The 25939-nt window shown below is 48.5% G+C and overlaps 4 protein-coding genes across 5 annotated transcripts; 1 reads left to right on the top strand and 3 right to left on the bottom strand.

Moving 5' to 3' along the window:
- Positions 1–20: 20 nt before the first annotated feature.
- Positions 21–8287, bottom strand: DPH7 (diphthamide biosynthesis 7). 2 transcript variants are annotated; one of them, XM_083375150.1, is made up of 10 exons: positions 8016–8287; positions 7152–7309; positions 6142–6269; positions 5691–5778; positions 5497–5588; positions 4203–4366; positions 3002–3074; positions 2811–2876; positions 2256–2428; positions 21–1482 (listed from the first exon to the last, which is right to left on the bottom strand). In XM_083375150.1, the coding sequence occupies exons 2-10, from the start codon at positions 7290–7292 to the stop codon at positions 1034–1036; spliced, it is 1374 nt and encodes a 457-aa protein (XP_083231276.1). In that variant the 5' UTR covers positions 7293–7309; positions 8016–8287; the 3' UTR covers positions 21–1033. The 2 variants fall into 2 exon arrangements, with proteins under 2 accessions (XP_083231276.1, XP_083231275.1); XM_083375149.1 differs by having other exon boundaries at positions 7152–7314; positions 8016–8088.
- A 2107-nt stretch (positions 8288–10394) lies between these two features.
- On the bottom strand, positions 10395–15141 carry ZMYND19 (zinc finger MYND-type containing 19). Its single transcript, XM_083375206.1, has 6 exons — positions 14948–15141; positions 13312–13371; positions 12705–12811; positions 12059–12199; positions 11485–11665; positions 10395–10899 (listed from the first exon to the last, which is right to left on the bottom strand). Exons 1-6 carry the CDS (start codon positions 14996–14998, stop codon positions 10756–10758), a joined length of 684 nt encoding a protein of 227 aa, XP_083231332.1. The 5' UTR covers positions 14999–15141; the 3' UTR covers positions 10395–10755.
- Positions 15142–18343: 3202 nt separating this feature from the next.
- STPG3 (sperm-tail PG-rich repeat containing 3) lies at positions 18344–20701 on the top strand. The gene is made up of 6 exons (XM_083375217.1): positions 18344–18391; positions 19099–19239; positions 19383–19471; positions 19721–19832; positions 20082–20207; positions 20431–20701. Exons 2-6 carry the CDS (start codon positions 19122–19124, stop codon positions 20562–20564), a joined length of 579 nt encoding a protein of 192 aa, XP_083231343.1. The 5' UTR covers positions 18344–18391; positions 19099–19121; the 3' UTR covers positions 20565–20701.
- A 204-nt stretch (positions 20702–20905) lies between these two features.
- Positions 20906–25607, bottom strand: RPL12 (ribosomal protein L12). The gene is made up of 7 exons (XM_083375218.1): positions 25405–25607; positions 24614–24687; positions 23945–24043; positions 23245–23326; positions 22228–22314; positions 21574–21686; positions 20906–21115 (listed from the first exon to the last, which is right to left on the bottom strand). Exons 1-7 carry the CDS (start codon positions 25439–25441, stop codon positions 21110–21112), a joined length of 498 nt encoding a protein of 165 aa, XP_083231344.1. The 5' UTR covers positions 25442–25607; the 3' UTR covers positions 20906–21109.
- Positions 25608–25939: the final 332 nt, after the last annotated feature.

Genomic DNA, 25939 nt, shown 5'->3' with positions numbered 1-25939 from the left:
TAAATAAAAAGGACCGTGGATCTTACAAGACAACATTTTATTGTAAAAAAGATCAAAAATATATTTCAGTTGAAAGGTGCTCTTTACAATGCCAATGAGCACATTTGTATGAAAATGTCATTATTTGCATCACAAACATGCCCTTTCATAAGGGCTTCAAGAAAGTATTTTTGCTATCATTGGTTGCCATTTTTAATTTCATCTCTTTCCCAAGCTTGAATAGGACCTCGGTTTCCCTATAGGAATAAATCTCGAGCTAAATGGCACTCCCATGTTGAAGCTGGTGCTTGAGAATGTTGCAACAAGTCTTAGGGGGAAAGTGGAATTAACAGGATATTAGGGAACCCAAACCATCTTATTTCTGCAGCACAAAAATAAAGCTGTTGGAAAGAACCAAGCAAGCAACATACCAGAAGAGAATATTGGTAGCTCAAGACTGAACTGTGGGTCCTCGGTGCTTGCTGCGCTTGATGGTTGTTTTGCAGATGTTTCATTACCAAACTAGATAGTGAACCAAACGAGCTTCCTGTTTATATTCGGTAGCTTGCCTTGCAACTAGCACCCGGCATCCAATATCCAAATAAGCACCAGATAAGACAATCAAGGAGAAAACAATACCCTAGTCAAGAACTTCCAGGGAGAAAACCACAACTCCACTAAGTCTGAGAGGAGAAGCTACTGTGTGTACACGGAGCAAAGTCCACACTCACTAACGATGATGTCACCTTTTTCAGTCACGAAACGTCTGCAAGAAGACAACCCAGCTCATAGTACCAAGAACCTTACAGTCTTCCAGGCTGCAGACTGCACTCGTTTCTATCTCTGATGATGTTACCTAGCTTGGTAATGAAACGTCTGCAACAAAGTTCAGAGAGCCCTCCAAGGACGGCACAGTTCAACCCTGAGCTACAAATATTCTCTTCTATCCAAAGTCATCCCTTCAACGTGTTTCTCCCCTTGCTGGTAGAAGCGGTGGTGGTGGGGAGGACAAAACAGACTGCAGCCACCATCCACACCCCCCCACAGAGTGGGTTTAGGCCAGAGGGGAACTCTGGCTGGCCTCCCACTTCCAAACATGTAGAGCGTTGTCATAAAAGGAGCACGTTGCTAAGAGGCTGGTTTGTCTTTGGGCTTGGGCTGCTTCAGCGTCCCCGTCTGCTTTGGCGTCTGGAGCTTTCCCGTCACCGGAAGACCCCTGCAGGTCTGCAAGACCCTCTGCTGGGGATGGAGAGGCGGGAGGGCGGTCCTCTTCCTCCTCCTCCAGCAGCACGTCAAAGGTGGCCGTGGGGGATTCGTAAACGATCTTGAGATTCTGCGCTTTCAGATCTCCTCTGGCAACTCCTTGGTCCACCTGAACCGCTGGCACCGTTGCAGACATCTCCAAAGAATCGCTTGGGAGAAATCTGGACCAATCAGCCCCATAAGCCAAGGAATTGTGCAAGGCGTAAGATGAAAGGATGGTGCATTTCTCTTGGTTCTCTTCTAACAAGGGGAGAAAAGAGCAGGGCTGTTGCACCTGGACATACTGATGATATTCCTTACTGGGGTTAGGGGCTATTATTTTTTAGGAATTTTTTTTTTGTATTTGGCCTTTACTATTTTTTTTACAAATAGCTCAGCTTCCTCCTATTTTCCCCACAGCAGCCCTGTGAGGTAGGTTAGGCTAAGAAAGACTGGCTGACTTTCATGGCTAAGGCAGGACTTGAACTCGCGGTCTCCTGCTGATTGGCCCAAAGTCACCCAGCTGACTTTCACGGTTAGGGCAGGACTTGAATTCACGCTCTCCTACTTTCTAGGCTAGTGTCTTAAGTCACTAGACCAAATTGGCGCTCTATTTTATCTACAGTTTATTTTCTGGTTTAGTAGAGAGAGAGAGAGGGGTAACGCTTCACCAATTCTTCCCCAGATTGGTGATGTGAGAACTGTACCATCGTGGTCTATAAACCATGTCTTAGGGATGAGCCTCAATAAAACCGGTCTTTTCATCCAACAAGCACTGGCTAATAAAGTCTGTCGTAGCGACAAATGGGCCGCCTATCAATTAATTTTATAAAGAAGTGAATGATTAAAAATGGCTGAGAACGTTACGGAAACCCGGCCACTGTCTTACTTTTAGTACCCCAAAACTTCCAGCATCCATAACCACGGTCATGCTGGCTGGAGAAATCAACCAGTCAAAATCCCATCTGTTTGGAAATGACCTTTAGCTGCAATGAGCAGCAATGTAGTTGGCTTCCTCAGATCAAAACACTCACCTAAACCACTCCGACAGTTGAGGATCACAAAGCCGTTGTGCATACAGGCGGCCAGCAGCCAATGGGGCTGGGATGGGTGCCATTTTAAGCGCCAGATGCCACCGTGAACATGGGTGTCGGACAGGGGCTGCTTCATCTTCCTGGTGTCCCACAGAAGCACGTGTTCATCATAGCTGCAGACACACAATTTGGAAACCTTTCTCCTCCTTTCCCAAAGCCACAGAGCCTTCGTAGGTCCACAGCTGACTTTTTTTCCCCCCTCCTACAGAAAATCCTCAACTTACAGCTGTTCGTTTAGCGACGGTTCAAAGTTACAACGGCACCGAATGAAAGAGACGCCACAACCGTTGTAAATATGAATCAGTGGCCAAGCGTTCCAATTTGGGGGAACGCTGCGACGGTTGTGTGAAAAACGGTCGTTGAGTCTCTTCTTTCAGTGCCACTGTAACTTTGATCAGTCACTAAATGAACTGTCGTAAGTCGAGGACTACCTGTACAATCGGAGGAAATTTGTATTGGGTCCTAAAAGTGTACTAATAGATTTCAGGGACTCACCTTCCCGTGGCTAGCAGATTTTCCCGCAAGGGGTGACTCTGGATACTGCAGACCCCCATAGAATGCCTGAAATGAAATCCACGTCAAAAGAAGGCTGTTCTTTCTCTCACACACTCACTCACACACAAACACACCACTTTCCTGGCACAAGACAGGAGTCGTGGATTCTTTCCAGAGATTCTACTACTTACCGCTCAGTGGTGAAGAGAGGGACTCTTGTGCTGCTCCGAGTATCCCAGCCGTGTAGTTTGCAATCATCTCCACCTAGATCCAGGAAGAGAGGACCAAGAAAATGGGAGATTGTTTATTTGTCTTTTTCTAAACAGCAGGACATAATTAGCAGCTGCAGATTTCCCTGCTAGCCTGTAGGAAGGTTTTCCTGTATGCAACATCATTTATGTTATCAAATTCCCGAGCTGCCCATCTTATTTAAGGGACTCTGGGCGATCTACAAAGAACAATTGCGGTCTGGGGATTGGGGGAAAAAAAGATCTGTCCTCAGTCTTTCCCACTGTTATGGGACAAAAGTGCGGGGGACAGGAAGGAAAGATGTTCCCTAGATATCAGTCAGATCTAAGAAAACTGACTCCGGTGTAGAGCTGTAATCTGAGGAAGCGGATTAGACGAGACCCTCCCAAGCTCTCATCGAGATGAACGGAGGGGAAGGAGCGGGAAAGGATATTCAGCCCTGCAGCAGTCATTTGCTATAGTTTTATAATAAAAGCAGAATCAGCATTCCTGACTTTGCTTTCCTAGTCTGGTCTACCTTGAAGGGCTGGCGCCAATTAACAGGTTTGCAAGTCTTAATTGGCCAAGAGTCTGAGGCAGACACATCCCTTAGGTGAAGTTGGTGGGCCTTCCCATTACAGACTATAAGCATTACGAACATAGAATAATAGTTGGAAGGGACCTTGGAGGTCTTCTAGTCCAGCCCCCTGCTCGAGAGATCCTATAACACTCTGGACAAATGGCTGTCCAGTCTCTTCTTAAAAGCCTCCAGTGATGGAGCACCCACAGCTTCTGGAGGCAAGTCGTTCCACTGCTTAACTGTTCTCACTGTTAGGAAATTCCTCCCTAATTCTAGGTTGCTTCTCTCCTTGATCAGTTTCCATCCGTAGCTTCTTCTCCTGCCTTCAGGTGCTTTGGAGAAGAGCTCGACCCCCCCTCAACTTTGTGGCAGCCCCTCAAATATTGGAAGACTGCTGCCACGTCACCCCTCGTCCTCCTCTTTGTTAACCAGAAATAGCATCTAAGGCAGGGCATGCTCAAAACTGCAAAGCCGATCTTGACCCTCGTTGGATTCACACATCGCCACCGGAGTCGGCAAAGAGTGGCTCACATTCAACCCGTTTAGGGCCGTCCAGAGATTCTAACAATTACAGCCTGACTCACCCGAGTACACAACATGTGTATTCCAGCAGTCAAAGGCAGCGATCCAGGCTTCAAAGTCATGTCCCTTCCACTGGTCCAGGACATGCACCGAGGGACTGGATTCGTCCACCGACAGCAAACTCACCCTCCCTTTGGAATCGCTGCTGACCAGCTGCAAGGGTGGGCTGCCGCAGACGTGGTGCAAAAGGGTTTTTAAAAGAAAAAAAAGAAAATAAAAAAAGTCTGTTTGCCGAGGAAGCAGGAACGAATGTTAAGACATCTTGCCGACTCTACTACTCATCTAGGATGTATCAGAAGCCAGGATGCAACGTTTGAAGCTCAGCATGGGCTTATGCTTGCAGGGGACAGTCACAACGGCACCAAAAAACAGTCATCTACGACTGTTTTTCGGAGGTACAACTGGTGCAGCATCCCCCTGGTTACGTGATCAAAATCTGGACCCTCGGCAACCGACTCGCATTTATGACGGTTGCAGCGTCTCCCGCTTTCACGGGATTCCCCTTGGGCGACCTTCTGACAATCCGAGTCAACAGGGAAGCCAAATTCACTTAACAACCGTGCTGCTAACTTAACAAGGGCAGCGATTCGCTTAAAAACCGTGGCACGAGGGGTGACAAGAATGGGGCAAAATTCACTTAACGACTGTCCCACTTAGCGACAAGGCATTGGGGGCTCAATTGCGGTGGTCAGTCGAGGATTGCCCTGGGGAATCCTGGGAGTTGAAGTCCAGACATCTTAGAATCCCAGGGCTGGGAGGGACCTTGGAGGTCATCTAGAGCCTTGGTGGTGCAGTGGGCTAATGCCTCCTTGAGTAACACCAGCTGCCTGCAATTAGTGCAGGTTCGAGTCCCACCAGGCTCAAGGTTGACTCAGCCTTCCATCCTTCCCAGGTAGGTAAAATGAGGACCCAGATTGTTGGGGGCAGTTAAGCTGACTTTGTAAGAATGCCGCTTGGGGTGTGTGTGAAAGCCCTAATAAGCAGGCATATACATAGAATGAAGGCTACTGCTAAGCTTGTAAGCCACCCTGAGTCTTAGGAGAAGGGCGGGATATAAGTGGAATTAAAATAAAAAAATAAAATAAAATAAAATAGTCCAGCCGCCCCCCACCCTGCTGAAGACAGAGGCTCCTTATCTCTATTCCTATGGTTGCCCCCTCTCTTCTTGAAAACCTCCAGTGATGAGAGCGCCCACAACTTGGGGAGGCAAGCTGCCCCACTGATTAATCGTTCGGCCAACTCATCTTAAAATTGGCAAGGCCGAGACACACCGAGCTAAGATTTCAAACCACTCACCGCTGCTCTCGTCCCGTGGACCAGTTCAACGACAGAGCAAGGCAATCGTCCCCCAAGTCAGCGCTGCACACAGGTTGAAGCCTGCAGGTCTTCTACTGAGAAAAAAAAAGTCTGCTCAAAACATTCAAGGTGGACAAATCCTGGCCGGGAGGCACAAAATGGGCTTCGGTGGTTAGGGATCTCTAGGCACCTACCTCGCTTCCCGTCAAGCGGAAAAGCTTCACCGCTCCCTCGGCACTTGCCATGCCTAAGACAGGATGCCCTGCCATGGGAACAGGGCACCTGGAAGCAGAAGAGAGAGAGCAAAGAGATCAGCAGAGGTCCAACAGAAAGAAAAAAAAATCCTTCCCTCCCTCCTTCTTTTCCAGCTTGACTCAAACCCAAGCCTTGGGTACAGAAACTAGGAGACCGACCGAAAAGGATTAAAAAAAAAAAGCACGCTACCCATTTTACAGAAGGAAGATCTGGGAAAAAATAACATTTGATTTTATACCGTGCAGGTATAGATCTGACACCTCCTCCATCTGGATGGCCTCAACTTTCTCCACCCTGGTTAAATCGTTTCTGCGGAGGAAATAACCCTTCCCCGGCTATTCTAAATTTCTCGCAAAACTTGCAAACAAAACGGAGAAGCATCCAGCCAACCATTTAATATCCAGTATGGCCATCGTTTCCATCCTCTGGATCTCCGTCAGAGGTGTGAACATTTGATCTTCAAAGGAATAGAGGTAGAGACGTCCTAGGCGCACGGGGGCTTCGCTGTCCTGCCCAGGCTGTTTAGGGAGCAGAAAGACAAGCCAAAATTCAAGCCAGCCCATTGTAATAAGCCAACTAGTCATCCTGGTGAAAATCAGAGCCAACCCTTGAAGGATCCGCCAAACTAGCCCGTACCAATCAAAGAGAATATTTGTAGCACAGGGTTGAACTGTGGGGTCCTTGCTGCTCTCTGAGCTTGGTGGTTTTCCTGGAGATGTCTCATAACCCAACTAGGTAACATCATCAGTGCTAGAAGGGAGTGGGGTTTGCGGAGAAGAGGAGGAGGAGGAGGAGGAGGAGGAGGACTGTGGGATCCTCCGTGATCTCTGAGCTGGGTGGTTTTCTTGCAGACGTTTCATGACCCAACTAGGTAACATCATCAGAGCTAGGAGGGAAGAGCGCTCCTTTCTAGCATGGATGACGTTACCTAGCTGGGTAATGAAATGTCTGCTAGAAAATCATCAGTCTCCTCCACCTCCTCCGCACATCCCACTCCCTTCTAGCGCTAAAGATGTCACCTAGTTTGTGGCGTTTGCTCCCTGTTTAGAGTGTCAGCAGGATGCCCTAAAACCAGCACCCGTTATCCAGATAAGCAGGGATTAACACCAGACAAAAAAACTGGAGGAGAAAAACAATATCCTAACCAAGGCTCTACCAAGGAGAAAACCACACACCCAAAGGAAGAAGTTATTGTATATAAACAGGGACCAAACACCACGCAAGCACGGATGAGGTTACCTAATTGGGTCATGAAATGTCTGCAAGACGACCACAAAGCCCAGAGAGCACCAAGGACCCCTCATTTCAACCCTACCAATATTCTCCTTTGTTAAGACTGTTAACTGCAAAGCAATTTCGCAAGTTTTCCCCAGCTTCTGGAAAAGATCTATAGCTCTCACCTCACTCTCTGGTTTCTTCAGCTGGTAGGTGCCACACGCCAGGATGTTGTGCCAGCCTTCCACCGGGCACCATTCTACCACGTCCGCACTATATTCGGTATCAACCACCTGCAAAGTTTGCACCTTACATTTGAAAGCCATGTCAACGTCCCTTCATTCTGCGCTGGAGAAAGAAGGGGGGGGGAAGGAGAGATTATTATTATTATTATTCCGATTCTTGCCGTTGTGTGGAATTTATTCCACGATCAAAGCGATTTCGGACAGACTGCCACGTTGTCTAAGAAAAAACAAATAAATCCTAAAGACGTAGCAAATGACGGCAGTCCTAATGACGAGGTCCTTGATCACCCAAAGTCCTGCCCTGCATTTGGGAGGAAATATCCGATAATAGTAATAACTCTAGGAATAGGAATAGCCTGAATCCAACCTCTCACATAGGTTCCCGTATTCCGTTGTCTTTTCACCAAGGAAATAATAGCAAGCGTAAATAACAGCAATAACGACCCTCTCCAAAGCGCCCCCTCCCCAAAGGGACCCTCTCCAATCGATCTAAAGCGCCCCCTCCCCAAAGGGACCCTCTCCAAAGCACCCCCTCCCCAAAGTGCCCCCTCCCCAAACAGACCCTCCCCAAAGTGCCCCCTCCCCAAACAGACCCTCCCCAAAGTGCCCCCTCCCCAAACAGACCCTCTCCAAAGCGCCCCCTCCCCAAACAGACCCTCTCCAAAGCACCCCCTCCCCAAAGGGACCCTCCCCAAACGGACCCTCTCCCAAACGCCCCCTCCCCAAAGGGAACCTGCAAAAAGCGCCTCCCCGTGCGCCCCCTCCCCAAAGGGAGCCCTCCCCAAGCGCGGCGAGCCCACCCACCGGGCCGCCCTTCCTGTCCTCGGCGCGGGCTGGGGGAAAAAAAAGCAAGACAGGCGCGACCGGGCGCGCCTCTTCCTCTCCCCGCCTCCTTCCTCGCCCGGCGGGCTGCGCTGCGCTGCGCTCCCCGGCCCGGGCAGGTGTCCCGCCAGGTGGGCGGCCTGGCCACGCCTCCTCCAGGCTGGGAGGGGGGTAACTCCGCCCCCCTGAGCGGTCCCCAGGTAGAGACCAGCCGGCTGGCGCCTTCAGCCTTGAGCCCACCGGCTTGGCTTGGGAGGACTACAAGTCCCAGCGGGACCCCTTCCTCCCGCCTCCCAGAGCCTGCCGGGAGTTGTAGTTCTCCCTTCCCTCGCGCTGTAGCTCCAAGTCTATATCAGCGTTTCCCAACCTTAGGAACTTGAAGATGCGTGGACTTCAACTCCCAGAATTCCCCAGCCAGCTATGCTGGCTGGGGAATTCTGGGAGTTGAAGTCCACGCATCTTCAAGTTCCTAAGGTTGGGAAACGCTGGTCTATATCACAGCCCATCCTTTTTCGAAAAATGCCAAATAAATAGGGGAGATGGCGTGGTCCCCGGGGGCTCTGCGGGGCAGTTTTTCCAGGCTGCAACCCGCAGAAATTGGGGGTCCGTGCAGGCTTCGGAGGTTGGCGGGGGGCGGGGGAGGAAGGCATTGATCCCCTGCACATCTGGAGGAAGCTGCATTGTCTTCCAGGGAGGGAAGAGGGGATGATGGGATGGGAGCAGAGGGGTTTCCCCCCCCCAAAAAAAAAACCCAGAAAAATGCCAGGAGACCTCACGGCCCTGAGTCCTTCGGGAGAAGGGCGGTATACAAATAAAATTAATAATAATAATTGCAAGATAAACCGCTCAGAATAAGCGTCTCTGGACTTATCCTCACGGTGCTCGAGCGTGCCTGGAGAAACGGTGGTTTTGATGTACTCAAAACAGAGGTGCAAAATTGCTACCTTTATTCCTCACCCCAGGGGACTTGAATTCGCTTTAATTCTTTTAAAATGCTCATTTTAGGGATAACTGAGCAGTTGGTTTTACCAGTGGGGAGGGGGGGGGAGAAATAAAAACAGTGGCATATTTTTTTTTTCCCTTCAGGGATTCCTGGCACAGTCCTATCCTAACGGTCACTATCCAGTCAGTGGAAATAAAATTATTCCCACTTGGGAAAACACACACCTACCTGTTTCCCATCAATGCTGGTGACAGGAGTAGGCTGTCTTCACACATGACCGTAAGCTTAAAAGTAAAGTTTTAAGCTGTTACAATTCACACAATAGATTAAGCCCCGATAATGACAGTGATTAGATCATAAACGTCCCTCTGCTGAATTGTAGTGGGCACAACTAGCTCACGTTCTGGCTTTGCGCCACAAGCAAAATCCCAGACTGGCTACACGCACGCAAAGCTTCCACGCTAAGCTGAAAGGGAGGCAAGACTGGTTTGAGATTCTCAACATAGGACGGCAGCAGAGTTGTAGGGGATCCTCCCTGCAGTCCAGCTGCTTAAAATGTATTGAAAGCATCCCCATTTCCCCGGAACGTCAATTCTCAAACCGCAAAACAAGTGGGGGAACCCCCCAATAAGCACGGTCCATCTCTCCTGACCCTTCTTCAAACCCTCAAATTGCAAATTATTTGAGAGCTGCTTCATCTAAGGAATTATCATGCACTCTGCAGCTGGGGAAGCGTAAGTAGTCCCCCAACTTATAACCGTGACCCTTCAAAGTTACAGCGGCGTTGGGGAAAAAAAGGAACTTAGGACCGGGGTGGGTTTTTTCTGTATTTACGACTCTAGCAGCATCCCCGTGGTCATCTGATCAGAATTCAAATTCGGACGAAAGGGTGCAAAAACGGGACACTTCACAACTGCCTCCCCTAGCAACAGAAACGTTGGCCCTCAATTGTGGCTGTTAAGTCAAGGACTGTCCGTTAACATTAGCAGAAGCTGACGAGCCCCCACGTCAGCTCAAATTGCGTACCGTGGGGAAATACATTGGGGGGGAGGGGGGAAAAAAGAAGTAACAGCAAAGAACAGGTCATGGAAGCAGAAAGCCAAGTCCTTAAAATATTGGGGGGGGGGAGGAGGGGAGAGGAGGAAAAAAAAAAGTCAGCGATCCATTCCAATCCTTTACTTGAAAACACAACTTCCATGCAGAGTTGTTCAGATTATAACTGCTGATGTCTGTGCTAAATCTCCTCCCAGGGAGCCAAAAAAGCTTGCGCTACAGGACAGTTATTATTATTATTATTTTTCAACCAACAATGTGTTCTCACCCGAACGTTTACAGTAAATGAGTCCTAGATAAAGAGCATTGCTAACCCCCTCCTCCTCCTCCTCGGAAAAAAAAACAACCCCCCCCAAACAACCCCCCTCCCTTTTGAAACAAAACAGAAACCTGTACACAACTTTACAAACATATTAACATATAAATAACAAGAAGCTTCCAAAACTAGGAGAGCTTCTATAGTAGTCTCTTTTTGTTCTTCCCGCTTGAGATTTGTGGTTTTGTTGTTGTTGTTGTTGTTGAACACTAGGAGGGAAAAAAAAATGGCCAGTTCCCTCTGCTCAAGCATCTCTTGGTCTTTCGTCTTCTTCTTTCTTCCTTTTCTCCTTGTTTGTCAGTGCCTCTGGCTTCAAGTCAGCAGTCTGTGCAAAGTCGGAGCCCCTCCCCTCCCCTCGCCCTCCGGGAGGGGGAGGGGCCCTTGCGGCGGAAGTTTTTTTGGCCAGCCTGTCACCGCTCTGGTCCCAGTTCCTGCTGGACGGGCCGTTTCTTCTCCCGACAGTGCTTCTTGTGAGCAGGCCAGTCTTTCTGCTGGCACTGGGAACCGCAGTATCGCGCAACCTGGCATCGGCCACAGATGTTAAATTCGCGTAACTGGAGCGACGAGCAGCAAGGGAAAGAAAGGAAGGAAGGAAGGAAGGAAGGAAGGAAGGAAGGAAGGGAGAGAGAGAGAGAGAGAGGAGAGAGAGAGAGAGAGAGAGAGAGAGAGAGAGGGAGAGAGAGGGAGAGAGAGAAATATCAATCGACGTTTCCGGGGCCCTCCCCGGAAAAGACCCAAACCCCCCAATGGAGCTGAGCCCAAGAAGTTGGGAGCATGGACTGGAGACAAGAGAGAGAGCCAAGAGGTGGTTGGCATCTGGATAGGAACTGGCGTGCCAATTTGATTAGGGCCACTTTGGTTTCTATCAAGAGATGCCACAGTCCCACAACTTAGCTTGGCTTACAAGACGCCAACGGGTTCGGCCTAGTTTGTTAGTGTGGTTTACAGTTGAAGGCGGAAAAGTGGGAGACCGTGAGTTCTAGTCCTGCCTTAGACGTGAAAAGACAGCTGGGTGACTTTGGGCCAATCCCCAGGAGACGGTGAGTTCTAGTCCCAGCTTAGGCCTTAAAACCACCTGGGTGACTCTGGGCCAATCCCCAGGAGACCACCACCCCCCCCGTGACAGGCTGGGCACGTACCTGTTTCTCAATCATTGTGCAGGGTGGGTAGTGACATTCATAGTATGTGCAGGAACTCTCCTCTTCTTCCACCACGTCTCCGTTAGCGTTGTAGTAGCGTGTGACATTCAATACGGGGAACTGCTCCTCAATGGGATCAGTGGGAAGCTGTTGTATCGCCAGCCAGTATAAGCTTTGTTCCCTTCAACAACAGCAGGAGTAGCAGTTAAGCATTTCTTCTGCCAAGTTAAGAAATGCTAAGGATTCAGACCAGGGGTCTTCAAACTCCACCCTTTTATGACTTGTGGACTTCAACCCCCAGAATTCCTCAGCCAGCCACCCCTGATTTAGACACAGGGACAGCCGGCTCTTCTAAAGAGAGTCATTCGACAATTCCATTTCCACCACCCCAAATGCAGTTCTACTTATTACTTCGACCGGCTTGTACGCCTTTTCCCGTTCCATTTATAGCCATGTAAAAGTAGGGAAGTTTGTTGCTGTTTTCTTTAAAAAATAAAATAAAAAATGGACTCAAACTCAAAAACCAGGGACGAAATAATCAGCTTTTCTGGTTATTATATCAGAGAGAATTTACCTTTGTTTGCTAGAGATTTCTTCAGCTTTGGGTCTCCAGCCCCACGGCACCAATCGTAAGTTGTCCAAGCGATTGTCGACGGTCACTGCATTCAAATGCACCACCTGGAAGCCGGGGGCAATGCCTCCACGGTGTCTTTCCCTGAAAAGAAACAGCAAAGTCTACAGTTCAGGGGTCGGCTGCATGGTGATGCTCACACCCTGGGTTTGGGAAACTCTTGCAAATCTAGACCGGTATGAAAACACCCAGGGACCTGCAGCCTAGCGGCGGCTGCCAAACATTCTAAACAGAAAAGAGTGCAAAGAGTAGTCCTCGGCTTGTGACGAGGGAGCCCGACATTTCCATTGCTAAGCAAGACGCTTGTTAAGTGAATTTTGCCCCATCTTATGACCTTTCTTGCCACAGTTAAGTCTCAACATCATTTTCGTAATATGGTGACCAAAACCAGATGCAATATTTTAAGCGTGGTCTTACTAAGGCTTTATTAACACTTCACATCACCTTGATTCTATCCCTCTGAATGTATAACCCATCCGAGCCTCATTAAGCAGTTACGTCTCTAAGCTTGCAACACTTCCAAGGACACCTTACACACACTTCTCTTTGGAAACCTGTAGCTGTGTTTCCTTTCTACCACCTCACTTACCACAGCAACTCGTGCAGCAGACGCCCGAATCCCCTCCCTCGGTTCTTGTCGAACGCAAAAGCAAAGATTCTAGCACCGTTCCCATCGGCGTCAACTTCCATACGAGCCTGGACAGTAAAGGAAGAATTCATTCTGTGTTTTTGAAGCATCTGAATGCCCGTCCACTTTCCGAGATCACTAACGATACGGGTATTAGAAAATGAGATGCCAAGTCAGTGAATATGACTTTTCACTGAAATTAAAAATAAGTTAATAGAAGTCTTAAAAATATTTTTTTTAAAAAAATGAAAAGCCTAGAGCTCTTCAGTGTTGATTATTCTTTGAAAGCACCAAGGTCGGTTGGTGGCTCCAACTCAAGGCCACGGCACAATACAATCAACATTTTTCTGTAAAAATGCAGGTGGGCCCAGAAACCATCCAGTTCTCATTGTGGTGTCAAATCACTAAATGTCGACAATGGCTTGCGCACAAAAGCTTGGAATATTGGAACTGAAGTGCTTCAGAAATGAGGCTGGGGGCGAGGGAGGGAGAGGGCCATCCAGCTTGTCAGAGTGGCTAAGAAAAAACTGGAAAATTAACACAGGAGATGAAGACCCTGCATTCTTACCTCAAAAGAGTAGCTCTCCACGAGAGGAATGTCTTGCTCATCTATCAGTGTGTATTTTGTCTGCAATAAAAAAAATAAATCAAAATGAAATATCCTGCAAGAATACATTGCTGTAATTTACCAGGGGGCCTTTTGCATTTCACGACAGCCACATTCTGTGACAGACAAAGGAAAATGTAATACACACGAATCTAATAAATAAAGCGTTTAACATTTCAGTGGCCAATCGCCAGAAACGTATTTCAAAAAAGACTTTTTTTGGGGGGGGGGAGTCTTTACCCAATTAATTCCTCCACAAATTTAAATCTGATAGATGCAGCAAGATCTATTTCTTGCAGCAGCATTTCCAGCCACACATTCTGAGGACATGGAGGAATCTCCCCATTGGACTTCATAAAGCAAAGAAGAAAGCGTGAGGAACGAAGACTATTGAATGTTTTCTTTCTTTTTCAGCCAGCAGCTACAGGCTGTCAAGAAAAAGTCTTTTGAAAGACTGCTTTTGTGAGGTTATTATTTAAGACCTTCGATTCGATTCGTAGTCTGGGACTGGTAAAAACCTAAGTTACTATTGTTGTTATTGTTGTTCATCACACAGTCAGCCAGATGTTCAAGCTGCATTTGGCATTTTTGTCTATCTATCGAGTCCTTTCTAAGGACCTGGGATAGGCAGGTGTATATATACATATATATATGTGATTAAGATTATGATTAAATTTGCTGCCTATCTCGCCATAGATCTGCCTATCTCTAGGAGGCTCACAATCATAAAAAAACGAAGAATCGGACAGGAAGCTTAAACAAAGCAAAGGGAAAACAGCAGAATAAAACAAACAACATCATGTTTGCCTGGGAACTATCAACAGTTCCTAAAGACGCTCCCAACACAGAAGTTATTTTCACCTAAAGGAACACATGAAGCCTCCTAGAAGACTAGACGCCCATCCACTGCAGCAGCAGTCTTATGAAAAGCCTTCTCCGGCGTCCCCAGCCGGAGATGCACATCACCCAGCGGCCAACCATCTGGGGACCCTAAAGAGCAGACACCCCCCTCCAGCCACCCCAATTAAGCCCCAGACCCCTCCCCATTTACTACTCGTGCAATCCCTCCCAAGAAACCTGCCAGAGACCCACCCTGGCCCCAGAATGTCCCCCTTTCCCAAGGAACCAAAAACCACCCCATCTTTTTTTTTTGGGGGGGTGGGCATATAAAACCCATCCAAAGGCACCTGCCTCTAGAGGAATCCAGGCTGGAAGACGGCTCCTTTCCGGCAGGGTCTTCATGCCCACCCAGCCCTCAATACCCTGATTCCCCATCCACCCAGCCCCCCCCGGAGGGAGTGATGGGAGTTGGAGTCCCACCCACACTTACAGGGTGCCTGGCTTTGGGGAGACCCCTCCCCTCCCTTCCCTTCCCCCAGGGAGCTGGTGTGTGTGTGTGTGCAACCGCCCCCCCAAGAGAGAAGGGGGCGAGGAAGACCCCCCCTAGGTGGGCGGTGACGTCACAGAGTGCCCGGTGTGACGTCAGGGCCGCGTCACGCGACCCGAGGGCCTCCTCCCCCCCCCAGATGGAGAGAGAGAGGCAGGGCCCCTCAGGCCGGCGGGGGAGGGAAGGAGGGAGGGAGGGGGCGGCCCGCACCTTGCCCGCCACACGGCCGAGCCTCACGATGCCCAGCTTGAAGTCGGTCATGGCCCCGGCCTGGGCGCGGAGAGGAGGAAGGGGGGAAGAGGGGAGAAGAAAGAGGAAAAGGAGGAGAGGAGGAGGAGGAGGAGGAGGAGGGGAGGCCGCGCTGGACGGAGACGCCGCCGAGGCCACGCGCCGCCGCCACCGCCGCCGCCGCCTCGCGCACACCCGGAGCGAGAGAAGGAGGAGGAGGAGGAGGGGCGGGCGAGGGGGCGGGGCCGCACGCCCCGCCGCGCCGCCGGCCTCCGTCGGCCGGCCGCCGCCCAATCAGCGCGCGAGCCGCGCTGCCGCGTCATCGCCTCCGCGCCGGCCCGGAGGGGAGGGGCCCGCCCGGCCTCCCGCGCGACGGCCGCCACGTGACCCGGCCGCCGGCGGCCGCGGCTGATGACCTCATGGTTGTCTCTCTCTTTTTTTTTTTGCACTCTCTCTCCTCTCTCGGCCCCGCCTCCCGCCCCACCCTTTTCCTCCGCCTCCTCCTCCTGCTGCTTCGCCGGTTGATTCGACTTCCCGCGGCGGCCCGGCTGGCGCATGCGCGCAGCGCCCTGCCCCGCCTTTTAAAGGAGACGTCCCCTCTCTTGAGGCGGGTCGTCTTGCTAAGGAGCAGGCGTAAGTGTGTGCGGGCATACGCGCGTAGGCATTGCGGAAAGCTTCTATTAAATATTTTTATTTATTTATTTTAATTCCATTTATATCCCGCCCTTCTCCGAAGACTCAGGCCGGCTTACAAGCTTAGCAGTAGCCTTCATTCTATGTATATTTTATTTTTATTTTATTTTAATCCCATTTATATCCCGCCCTTCTCCGAAGACTCAGGCCGGCTTACAAGCTTAGCAGTAGCCTTCATTCTATGTATATGCCTACTATAAATGCTTTATAGACTGTATGCACACACACACAAATGTGTAATAAACCCAATTTCGAATTTTATTTATTTGTGGGCATCCCTATAATCCTCTTTCAAAATGGGGAACGTTTCCATGGCTAAGCCTGGAGGTGGTTCAGTGAGCGCGAACCAATTTTTTGGTTTTTTTTGGACCCGGTTGTTAAACGAATCACTGCAGTTATTAAGTGAATCGCATGGTCGTTAAGCCAATTCAGCTTTTTCCCCCCCTCCCTTCCCCACTCCTTGACTGTGATCACATGACGCACACAAACCCGGGATGCTGCAATACGTCTCCATAGCCAAGTGCCCGAATTTTGACGCTGCAACAGTCGTAAGTGTGAAAAACGGTCATAACTAACTTTTTTTTTCACCCCAGTGCCGTTGTAACTTCGGATGGTGCCTGTAACTCCGGGACTGCCAGTACCTATATATATATATATATATATATATATATATATATATATATATATATATATATATATATATATATATATATATATATATATGGATCTTTGGTTATTCGGGATGGTTCGTGCATCCTACAGATCATATATATATATATATATATATATATATATATATATATATATATATATATATATATATATATATATATATGGATCTTTGGTTATTCGGGATGGTTCGTGCATCCTACAGATCATATATATATATATATATATATATATATATATATATATATATATATATATATATATATATATATATATATATATGGATCTTTGGTTATTCGGGTTTTTCCCCGCGTAGAACTAAAGGTGTAGGGGTGACGTTTCGACGGAATCCCATCTGTCATCATCAGGCTGGTGGCTTCTGCTTCCTTCTTCTTCCCAGAAGAAGGGGAAGAAGGAAGGAAGCAGAAGCCACCAGCCTGATGATGACGGATGGGATTCCGTCGAAACGTCGCCCCTACACCTTTAGTACTACGCGGAGAAAAACCCGAATAACCAAAGATCCACATATGAACACCCGCGAAAACCTCAGAAAACAAATATATATATATATATATATATATATAAAATAGAGGCGCTAAAATCTATTTTATAACATAATACATTTTCCCCCTTCCATTCAGTTGGAAGAAGAGAGACTGGGAGACCGCCTGGACCAATCCCTGCAATTTTCTTGGCCCTTGGCCCTTTCCCAGGCTTCTGACTAGCCCAAGGTGTAAGTTTAATATAGACCACAGCTTGTATATGAATGGGAGCAGCATGGTGGCTTCCCCAAGCTACGGCTAAGCCAAGCAAGGCTTGGTGTCCTTCGTGATCCAGCCTCCTCTTGAAGAAAGCCACCTTGCTATGGCCAGCTGACAAGTGACCAATGGCCACGCTCCAGCCAAACGGAACCTCAGGGCGTGAGAATCCACTGATGTCACATATCTGCCATTCCAGGTGACCGAGTATGGTGCAGTCCGTGGGCCTTAGAAATGGAATCTCGGAAGAAACACATCAAGTTTATGGCTCAGAAATACTTGGACAGCAGCCAGAAAAAGACCCCTCAAGCATCATCCATTCATAAAAGGCAGGTACAATCTTTCCCACCAAACGGGAAGATCTATCTAAATCCCTGCGTCTTGACTGGCGCTAAAATAGTCTAGCCAAGTAAGAGAGCAAGAGAAATATTACAAAGTGGTTCCGCCAACCAAGAGTTTTGTTGCTAAGGTAACTTGGGCTGATCCATAATAGTCGGCGTTGCAAACGCGTCAATCAGCCAACCGACCCATTTTATAGTTTAGCAGATGCTGAGCGTCCAGATCTACATATGTTCTCCTGATGTTGGGATTTTGAACTGGGGTTTTTGTTGGCGTACTGCCTACCCGACAAGAACAGTCCTTGGCTCATATTAGCCAGGATGGTCCTGAAACTGATGTTTGGAATTATGGGACTTCAAGAGCCATCTCTATTATTTTGCCTAGTCTGGGTTCAAATTCTTAGCCGATGTGCTCAGAATTTAGAAAGCTACCCAAGGCAGAAGGACCTTAAAAGTCTATTTCTTGAAAGGATTTACTTATGAAATTTATTTGGTGCCTCTTTCATATCCAGCAATTCTGGGCAGCTTACAACTTTTTTTTTAAAAAAAAAATGCAATAAAGCCAAGGAACGCTAAGGAAGAACCTCAGTAGCTTTCCTTGTAGAGTCAGATTTTTGTTAATAGATGGGTGAACTCCCATTTTTATGGGGAATATTTCAGTCACATTCCAACTGTAGCTAAAGCATTGCTCATTCTTGCTTTGGGGCATGTCCATCCCAGGGCCAGGGGGCAATGTATTAATAAATATAAACTGAATAAATAAATGCACAGCTTTTGTGGGTGACACATGTTCACACCACTGATCTTTGCAATTATATCAACTTTTTCTGATTAGAGGACTAGCACGATTAGCCTATTGCAGAGGATTGCATGGGGTGAAGTCTGGCATTTTATTTCCAGGGGTCATCAAGGCAAAGAAACAAGCGGGACCCCCTTATTCCCGGACATTCATGGTGGAAAGATAAACAGTAAGTGCAATCCTTCAGGACAATGCTGCAGCTTCCTTGTGTACTTAGCGAAAAAGCTGCATGTGCCTAATTCCACTGCAATATAGAGAACGCCAGTGTGGTGACTTCAAAAATGTATTAGTAACCGTGAGGCATATTGGAATTTTTTTTTAACTCAGGATGATTTAAATAGGACTACAAACACCAGTGAGATTTTTTTTCCATGTTTTGCTAATGTTCAGTGCCATCCTTTGCCAGCCCAAATCAATGCAAGTTTTTAAAAAAGAACATCTCGGAGATTCTTAAGTGTCTGAGGTGGGGAAACATACACCCTGATTGGCACTTGTGTCCTCTTGATAGATCTAAAAAGGTAAAGGTTCCCGCACATGCGTGCTGGTCATTTCCGACTCTAGGGGCCGGTGCTCATCTCCGTTTCAAAGCCGAAGAGCCAGCGCTTGTCTGAGGATGTCTCCGTGGTCATGTGGCCGGCATGACTAGACGCCAGAGGCGCACAGAACGCTGTTACCTTCCCACCGTAGTGGGAAGTATTTTTCTACTTGCATTTTTACGTGCTTTCGAACTGCTAGGTTGGCAGAAGCTGGGATGAGTAACGGGCGCTCACTCTGCTACGTGGCACTCGGGATTTGACCCGCCAAACTGCCAACCATCTGATCGACAAGCTCAGCGTCCTAACCCACTGAGCCACCGTGTCCCTTCTCTTTGTTTAGGAGAAACAAAAGCCCAAGACCGGATGCAGTTCCTATTGAACACGGACAGTCCTGGTCCAGCAGCTTACTCGCCTCCCACGATGGCCTGCAGAGAGACTATCGCCCCGTCCTACACGTTTGGGTGGAAGACCCCCCCTCGAGGTACTGGAGGGAAAAGGATGCCGGGACCACGAATTTTTGCACCAAAGCATGAGAGTGAATTATTGGGAAGGTTTCAAGATTTTAAGTCCTCTCTCCTTGTGCTGCAAAGGTGACTTGTTTTGTTTTTTCAAATTTTTTACTAGAAGGTGGCGGGCGTCGTGCGTGGCAGAAGTCTTGGTTCATGAGCAAGAATCCCTTCTGCAGGAAAGTGGACTTTAACACCGAAAGCAACGTACGTGGTCCCTTAAAACGCAGAATCACAGGAGGCTCCTTTGGATGTAATGTCCGTAAGTCCACCAAGGGCGGACATCAGTACACCTCAGTGCAGGGGTGGGTCCCCAACCTCCGGCCCGGGCCACACAAACAAGCAAAGCCCCATCTGTCTGATGCAGGCATCGCACAAAACCACTCTCTCCCTGGTGCCCAAAAGGTTGGGGGGCATCTGCTCTACCTCACCTCTTTTTTTTCCACTCCACCCCAGTGGCCTTCTCCTTCACAGTACGGTCAACCCTTAGGAGCTAAAGCTGCCAACCGGCCCAACACTCCAAATTTCACCTTCGGCCAGAGGGGCGAGTTGTCTTTGGTCAACAAAGGTGAGATGGTCCCCAAGAAACGTTCTCCGGGCACAGGAGGAAGGAATTCCTGGTCTCAGCAAGCCACCAGGGAAAAACCCCAGGAGGTTGAGGAACATCTGGAGAACTTGGGCAAGAAGGTCAACAGCCCTTTGGCTGACCTTGATGCCAAGTAGGGCCAGGCTCGTTTCGGATGTGGGAGAGAATCGGGGAATCCCAGGCTGTAGAACGCCCCAAAGGTAAAATATTCCTTCTGTATTCAACTTGCAGGCAGCCTATATGAACCAGGCCCCAATCAGTATAACATTGAACGTGCCTACACGCTGATGCTTCATCGGTCGCCATCCATCATCATCAACCCTGTCCCAGTCACTCTGTTCAGATGGGTCGAAAAAGGTGAGGAAGAATCGGAAGGCCTATGAAGATTCTCGGCCATACCAGGTCATACTTGCATCAGAAGCGGGTTTTAATTTTGAAAAGGCAACTGGAGTGGGGGTTTTGAGGAGAAACAAGATGTTACGCTTCCTATCCCAGAAGGATAGGATGGACCATTTTGCTTCAGAGCAAAAAATCCAGATATGCAAGCAGGCATCAAATGACAATCTTGTTTTCTTGACAGAGGGGACTCCTGGTCCGGGAGCTTACAATGTGGACAAAGGGTACAACGCACGCTTCCCCAGGTGCCCGGGCTTCTACATCCAAGGTGTGAGACGACCAAAGAAGCATGAAACAGGCCCATTTTCAACACTGTGAAGCTACCAACAACAACAAAACTAGTCTGGGCTCCTTCCCGCTCCTTGTAATACCTGTGGGCTGCTCACGGTTAATACATGCTTGCAAAAAGAAAAACCTAAAAAGGGCACAATTCTGTTTGTAAACCTTCCGGGAATCAGGCTGAGTTAAGTTAGCAAAGGGAGAAGAGAAATAAAGAATATACATCTACGAAAACTATGAGGACAAAAGCAGTAGTCCATTGGAAATGTTTCTGGAATAGAATACCGTCTAGAGAGCATTTGCCAATTTTACACTTGAATTACCCGTAAGGCAAATCTGGTGTTATTGGTTCAAGCTTAAAAATATAGCCGAGAAAGACCTGGAGTTAACCTGGTGAAATTTTTATTTTTGAAACTCATTAACAACTCTTTCAGCATCCTAAGGGAATCACACCTTAAAACATGCAAGTTGGAGAGGTGATGAAGATCCCATTTTTCATGGCAGCAGCCAAACAAACTACTATTTTTTTTTTACGGAAGAGTAGAAAAACCAAGTTGCAGAGGCAGTCTGTTCAGGTGGCAGACCTAGTTCTGTTGGAGAAGGGAAAGAAATAAAAGGCCAATTCAGTTTATTTTTCAGATTGCCTTTCTCTCCTTATAACCCACTGAGGTGGAGCAGGGAAGGAATCGGTGGGTTTTACAGGCAGTTGCAAGATTTATTATTTATTAATTTCTTTTTCTCCCACCTTTGTTCTTTCATCAATAACTCGAGGCAGCAAAAATATGTAACGTTTCCCCCCACCCACCCTCTTTTAATTTCCCCAACAACAATCCTGTGAGGCAGGTTGGGCTGAGAAAGAGCTGGCTTTCGTGCCTAAGGCAGGACTAGAACTCAATGCCTCCTGGCGATTGGCCCAAATTCACCCAGCCAGCTTTTGTGGCTAAGGCGAGACTAGAACTTGCTGTCTCCCGGTTTCTAGGCCAGCACGTTAACCGCAGCCCCCAATTTGCTTCCCATCGATTGACTTTTTAGGAAGGCAAATACTCACCGCTGGGCACTCAACTGCCCCGCTATTGATGTCGTCAATAACATCGTGAGGGTGTCTCCCATCAACACTGCAGCCAACCGAGTGGGCAGTTCCCAGGATCTCCTTAATAGTGCCTGCAAAAGGGCCAAGGATGTCTGAATTCACACACCGGTGTCCACCTGCCGCAGCACGCAAACTTACTTCCCTGCCCCAAAAGGCACAGCGGGCCTAACTGCATAAAGAGTCCCCCCCCCCCGGTTCCCTGATCAGGATGCGAATTCGTAATTCCTTGTTTTCTAACGCACAAGGTGCTCGCCCAATCATCCACCTTGTTTGGAAATCAACTGCTCCTCCTCCTGAGGGCTGTACTTCTTTCAAGCCACCCCAATAACCAGGTGGGTTTGCATACCAGGTGCAAACTTCAAAGGAAAGGTCAACTGTAGCTTGCAATCGATTTAAATTGCACCAGTAGAGAACCAGCCATGCTTCTAATTTGTTAGCTGCCGAGAACCCTTCAGAGTCATTTAAGACGGGGTCTTCAAACTCGGCCCTTGTACAACTTGTGGACTTCAACTTCCCAAAATTCCCCAGCCAGGCGTGTGTGCGTGCGCAAAGTTGAAGACCAAAAGGGCCCAAGTTTGAAGACCCCTGATTTAAGAAGGGGTCCCATCTTACCAGAGAGCTCCCGGGCCAAGGACCGATGCCTCATCTGCCGGGCAATGTTGACAATGTCGTCGAAGCTGATGCTGCCGTTATGTTTAACTGTTAGGAAACAAAAACAGAAGCCCAGTTGGGTTTTTGCAAAGAGGGCCGATCACATCGATTAGGAAACATTGCGTGCTTCTGTTCCCAGTCTTCGGCACAGAGTTACCCACGGGGAGAATAGCTCTGTTTCCTTGAAAGGGGTTTACTCTCAGCTCACCACTGGAGTGTGCAAGCCACGGCTGAAAACAGGCAAGCACAGTGGCGGGTGGCTGGTGCAAAAGGCGCCACTGCCGTGGGGGTTCAAGGCAAGTTTCATCCTCACCCCCTCAAACTTGGGCACGCGTTGACGGAGGTCCTGTCCCCAACCCCAATTAACAGGCCTCCAAACACAGGTAGTCTTCCACTTACGACTTGAGCAATTGAGCCCCCAATTCCTGCTGCTCAGCCAGACTGTTGAATTTCGCCCTATTTGATGACTTTTCTTGCTATCGTGGTTAAATGAACCTCTGCAGCTGTTACAATTAGTAGCACGATTGTTAAGTGAATCTGGATTCCCCATTGACTTGGGCTTGTCAGAGGATGGTAAAAGGGGATCACGTGAGCCCGGGACACTGCGGCCGTCATAAATGCGAGTCAGTGGCCAAGCGCCTGAATTTTGAGGCAGCAATGATTGTAAGTGTGAAACACAGTCCTAAGTTAACTTTTTCAGTGTCGTAACTTTGGTCAGTCACTAAAGGAGCCGTTTCAAGTCGAGGATGACCTGTATTACTGGAAGTGACAACTATGAAAATAATTTTACACATTGGCCTTCCAAGCTAGCTTGCATCACAACCTAACAGCCTCCTAGATGTATCTGGCTGACTTCCTCCAATTTTTACAAATCAACACTTGGGTCTTTCTAGAGTTGGACTGACTCCGCAGCCGAGCAGTGAATGAAAATCAGGCGATGTACAATCTCTCAAACAAATAAAACAAGCAGACACTCACTGTTCTTCTGCTTCTTGCGATCACGAGGCGGCTCCTTCAGCGCTTTGATAATCAGGGCAGAGGCTGATGGGACCACTTCAATCTACAGGGCTCAAACAGCGAAATTGTGAGATCAGAAGATCAGCTTTCTGCTCCAAGTTCATTATAGCCTCACATACCTCTTAAGTCTCGGTGCTTTTAACTGAACCACAATGCAATCTGGTGTTGGCTGAACTCAACCCAGTGCCATTTACTCAACAAACTGTATTTAAACAAAATGTGCAGGAGGCCCGTTTTACATGTGTGTGTCGAGCCTGGGACCTGGCACCACACTCGTGAAATGCCTGAACCATTTGCAAGGTGACAGTTAAGCTGAAAGGCCTTTACGCCAAGGAGGCTGTCACAAAAAGACGGATAAGCCCCAACAGATCCAAACTGCAAGCCGTCGGTTGCTATTCCCAAGCTGCAAAATGCAGCCAAACTTTTGATCACCAGGACCATGTTATTAATCCATCGGAATCCAGGATTCCCAAAGGGCTTGGGATTACAGTCAAGGTCCAGTCTTGGGAAACCTCCCACCCAATAAAACTTGAGTGGTACTCATTTTATCGACCTCGGAAGGATGAAAGGCTGAGTTAACCCTGCCGGGATTACAGCTCGGCCAGTCTTTTGAGACTTGGCCCGTTGACCAGGGAGCCATCCCTTGTGGCGTTGTGTGTACCTGTGCTTGCCTGTTCTGAATGGTCAGCTTCACCGTGATCCGCAGCCCCTTCCAGTCGCCGGTGGCCTTGGCAATGTCATCTCCCACTTTCTTTGGAGACTGAAAAGTCAGAAGCAGAATTTTTTTAAAGTATAGCTTTTAACGGTTAGCTCATATACGCCAACGTTTTCTTTCAGTATTAGCCAGAGATTCTGGCACTGAAGTGGGACACGTGTTTGACCGAACGATTGGTAACTATCCGGTCATTTAAATGTAATCTCTGCAAGTCAATCAATGCCCAACATTAGGCCAGATGACATGAATTCAACACAACCCTAGGTGTGATTGTAATGGCCGATACCATTAGAAGGGAGACAATTTTAAGAATCGCACTGCTTATAAATTTTCCAACCCACTATTTTTTGGGGGGGAGGGTGGGAATAAATTCACCCACCACAGGTTGATCAACATGGGAAACGGATTGTCCGAAGCAGCTTCTAAACAACTCACACATAATTCACAAGCCTCTTAGGCTAAGTCTTTCAAATCGAGCCAAAACAGGCCATTTTTTTTGCTTGCTTTAGAAGAGATTATGGTGGGCCAAAAAAAAAAAGAGATTCTCTACTCAAATTAAATTCCCAGAGACAAAAAAAAAATTCCCTCCAATTCAGAAAACGTAAAAAGACCTACCAAACCCAAAGGTCCGATTTTGGGAGCCAGGGCAGAAGTGGCCCCGACTTCACCTCCGGTGCATCTCAGGAACACTGCCAGAAAAGAAAAGGAAAAAAAATAAACACAAACACAATATAGTAAATAATTTAATAAAAATTAATCCCAAACACATCCTGAGATTCCTAGCAGCTGCATGGACATCTCCAGGCTGGTTTTCTGGGCCAGAGAACAACTGCCTTCAGACCTGATCAATTTAATTATTTTGCAATTCAGAGGGAAACACAATTTTGCAACCCAGCACCGAAGTTTCTGCAAAGCTAGAAAACGGGTGAAAAAATCATCATCATCAAGTTGGAAGGGACCTCGGAGGTCATCTAGTCCAACCAATCCCCTGCAGGAAACTCCATACCATTTCAGACAAAATGGCTGCCGGGTCTTTTTGCTTCTGCGTATGGCAGAATTAATTCTCTTTATTAAAACTCCCTTTTTGCGATCCCGCGATCCCTTTTGATGAAATTTATACAGCGCCCCTCTCGTTTCGTTACGATTTATTTCATCTTTAATCGTCTGAAAAAGCTGATGCAATGATTTCACTAATCCCCTGATTAAAGCGAGGGAGATTGGGCCTCCCTAGGGAAGGGAACCAGGCCACAAGTTATCAAAATACTGAATCAAGAGAAAGGAACAGAAACCCAAAGCAGACACGCCAAAGAAGCGTTCAGACGTGCTGGTCCTGCGGAAAAGCTCTAACCGAGAAACCAATTCGGCCGGATTCACGCCGAGAAGCACCAGCCGGCCTCCATACCCACCGACTTTGATCTCGTTGGGGTCGAACTTGGGCGGCATGATGGCAACAATGACCTCCGGCCAACGTCCCGCTCAGATGGCGGCGGATTCACCAAGGGAGAAGCCGGATAAGCGACGAAAACCCGAAAGGCCTCGGAAGGGCGATTCTGCGGCGTCTGCCTGCCGAGGTCTCGCGAGATATGGGCCAACGGCCGCCTGGACCACGCCTCCTTGGCGACGCCACGTCCACCCCGCTCTCGCGAGACCTGCGGCTCTCCGCCGCCATGGCTGCTAAGGGCAGCGCCGCCGGGCGAGGCGGCGAAGCCGTTTGAAGCGCCCATTTTCCTGGCGGGGGCGGGAGGCGTGGAGCCGGGGGCGAGGCCGCGGCGGCTTCCCGGGACAACCCGCACGGAGGGAGCGGGGAAGAGGAAAACGAAGTGGGCCTAAAGGTCTCTTAGGCGAGCCTTTTTGTGTCCCGGATGAGCGGAGGCGTTTAGTACGGGGCGCGGGGAGGGACAATATCGGCGAGTGGGCGGGGCTTGGCTCCTCCTCCCTTCC

Source organism: Vipera ursinii (assembly GCF_947247035.1).
Source record: "Vipera ursinii genome assembly, chromosome: 16".
In the NCBI taxonomy this organism is placed as follows: Eukaryota; Metazoa; Chordata; class Lepidosauria; order Squamata; family Viperidae; genus Vipera; species Vipera ursinii.
The sequence above is the reverse complement of the archived record's forward strand: the minus strand, read 5'-3'. Positions and strand labels throughout refer to the sequence as shown.

What these genes read in the sequence shown, in the direction of transcription:
- RPL12 (XM_083375218.1), bottom strand. Translation starts at nt 25,441, where the DNA reads ATGCCGCCCAAGTTCGACCCCAACGAGATCAAAGTCG. An exon ending in TCGCAAGAAGCAGAAGAACA is followed by an intron (nt 22,315 to 23,244) that starts GTGAGTGTCTGC and finishes GTTTCCTAACAG; the next exon opens with TTAAACATAACGGCAGCATC. An exon ending in CTTGGCCCGGGAGCTCTCTG is followed by an intron (nt 21,687 to 22,227) that starts GTAAGATGGGAC and finishes GCCCTTTTGCAG; the next exon opens with GCACTATTAAGGAGATCCTG.
- DPH7 (XM_083375150.1), bottom strand. Translation starts at nt 7,292, where the DNA reads ATGGCTTTCAAATGTAAGGTGCAAACTTTGCAGGTGGTTGATACCGAA. An exon ending in TCCGCTTGACGGGAAGCGAG is followed by an intron (nt 5,589 to 5,690) that starts GTAGGTGCCTAG and finishes TTTTCTCAGTAG; the next exon opens with AAGACCTGCAGGCTTCAACC. An exon ending in CAACTGTCGGAGTGGTTTAG is followed by an intron (nt 1,483 to 2,255) that starts GTGAGTGTTTTG and finishes TCCCCTTGTTAG; the next exon opens with AAGAGAACCAAGAGAAATGC.
- STPG3 (XM_083375217.1), top strand. Translation starts at nt 19,122, where the DNA reads ATGCAGTTCCTATTGAACACGGACAGTCCTGGTCCAGCAGCTTACTCG. An exon ending in GTGGAAGACCCCCCCTCGAG is followed by an intron (nt 19,240 to 19,382) that starts GTACTGGAGGGA and finishes ATTTTTTACTAG; the next exon opens with AAGGTGGCGGGCGTCGTGCG. An exon ending in ACTTTAACACCGAAAGCAAC is followed by an intron (nt 19,472 to 19,720) that starts GTACGTGGTCCC and finishes ACTCCACCCCAG; the next exon opens with TGGCCTTCTCCTTCACAGTA.
- ZMYND19 (XM_083375206.1), bottom strand. Translation starts at nt 14,998, where the DNA reads ATGACCGACTTCAAGCTGGGCATCGTGAGGCTCGGCCGTGTGGCGGGC. An exon ending in TGGAGAGCTACTCTTTTGAG is followed by an intron (nt 12,812 to 13,311) that starts GTAAGAATGCAG and finishes TTTACTGTCCAG; the next exon opens with GCTCGTATGGAAGTTGACGC. An exon ending in CTGCTGCACGAGTTGCTGTG is followed by an intron (nt 12,200 to 12,704) that starts GTAAGTGAGGTG and finishes GTTTCTTTTCAG; the next exon opens with GGAAAGACACCGTGGAGGCA.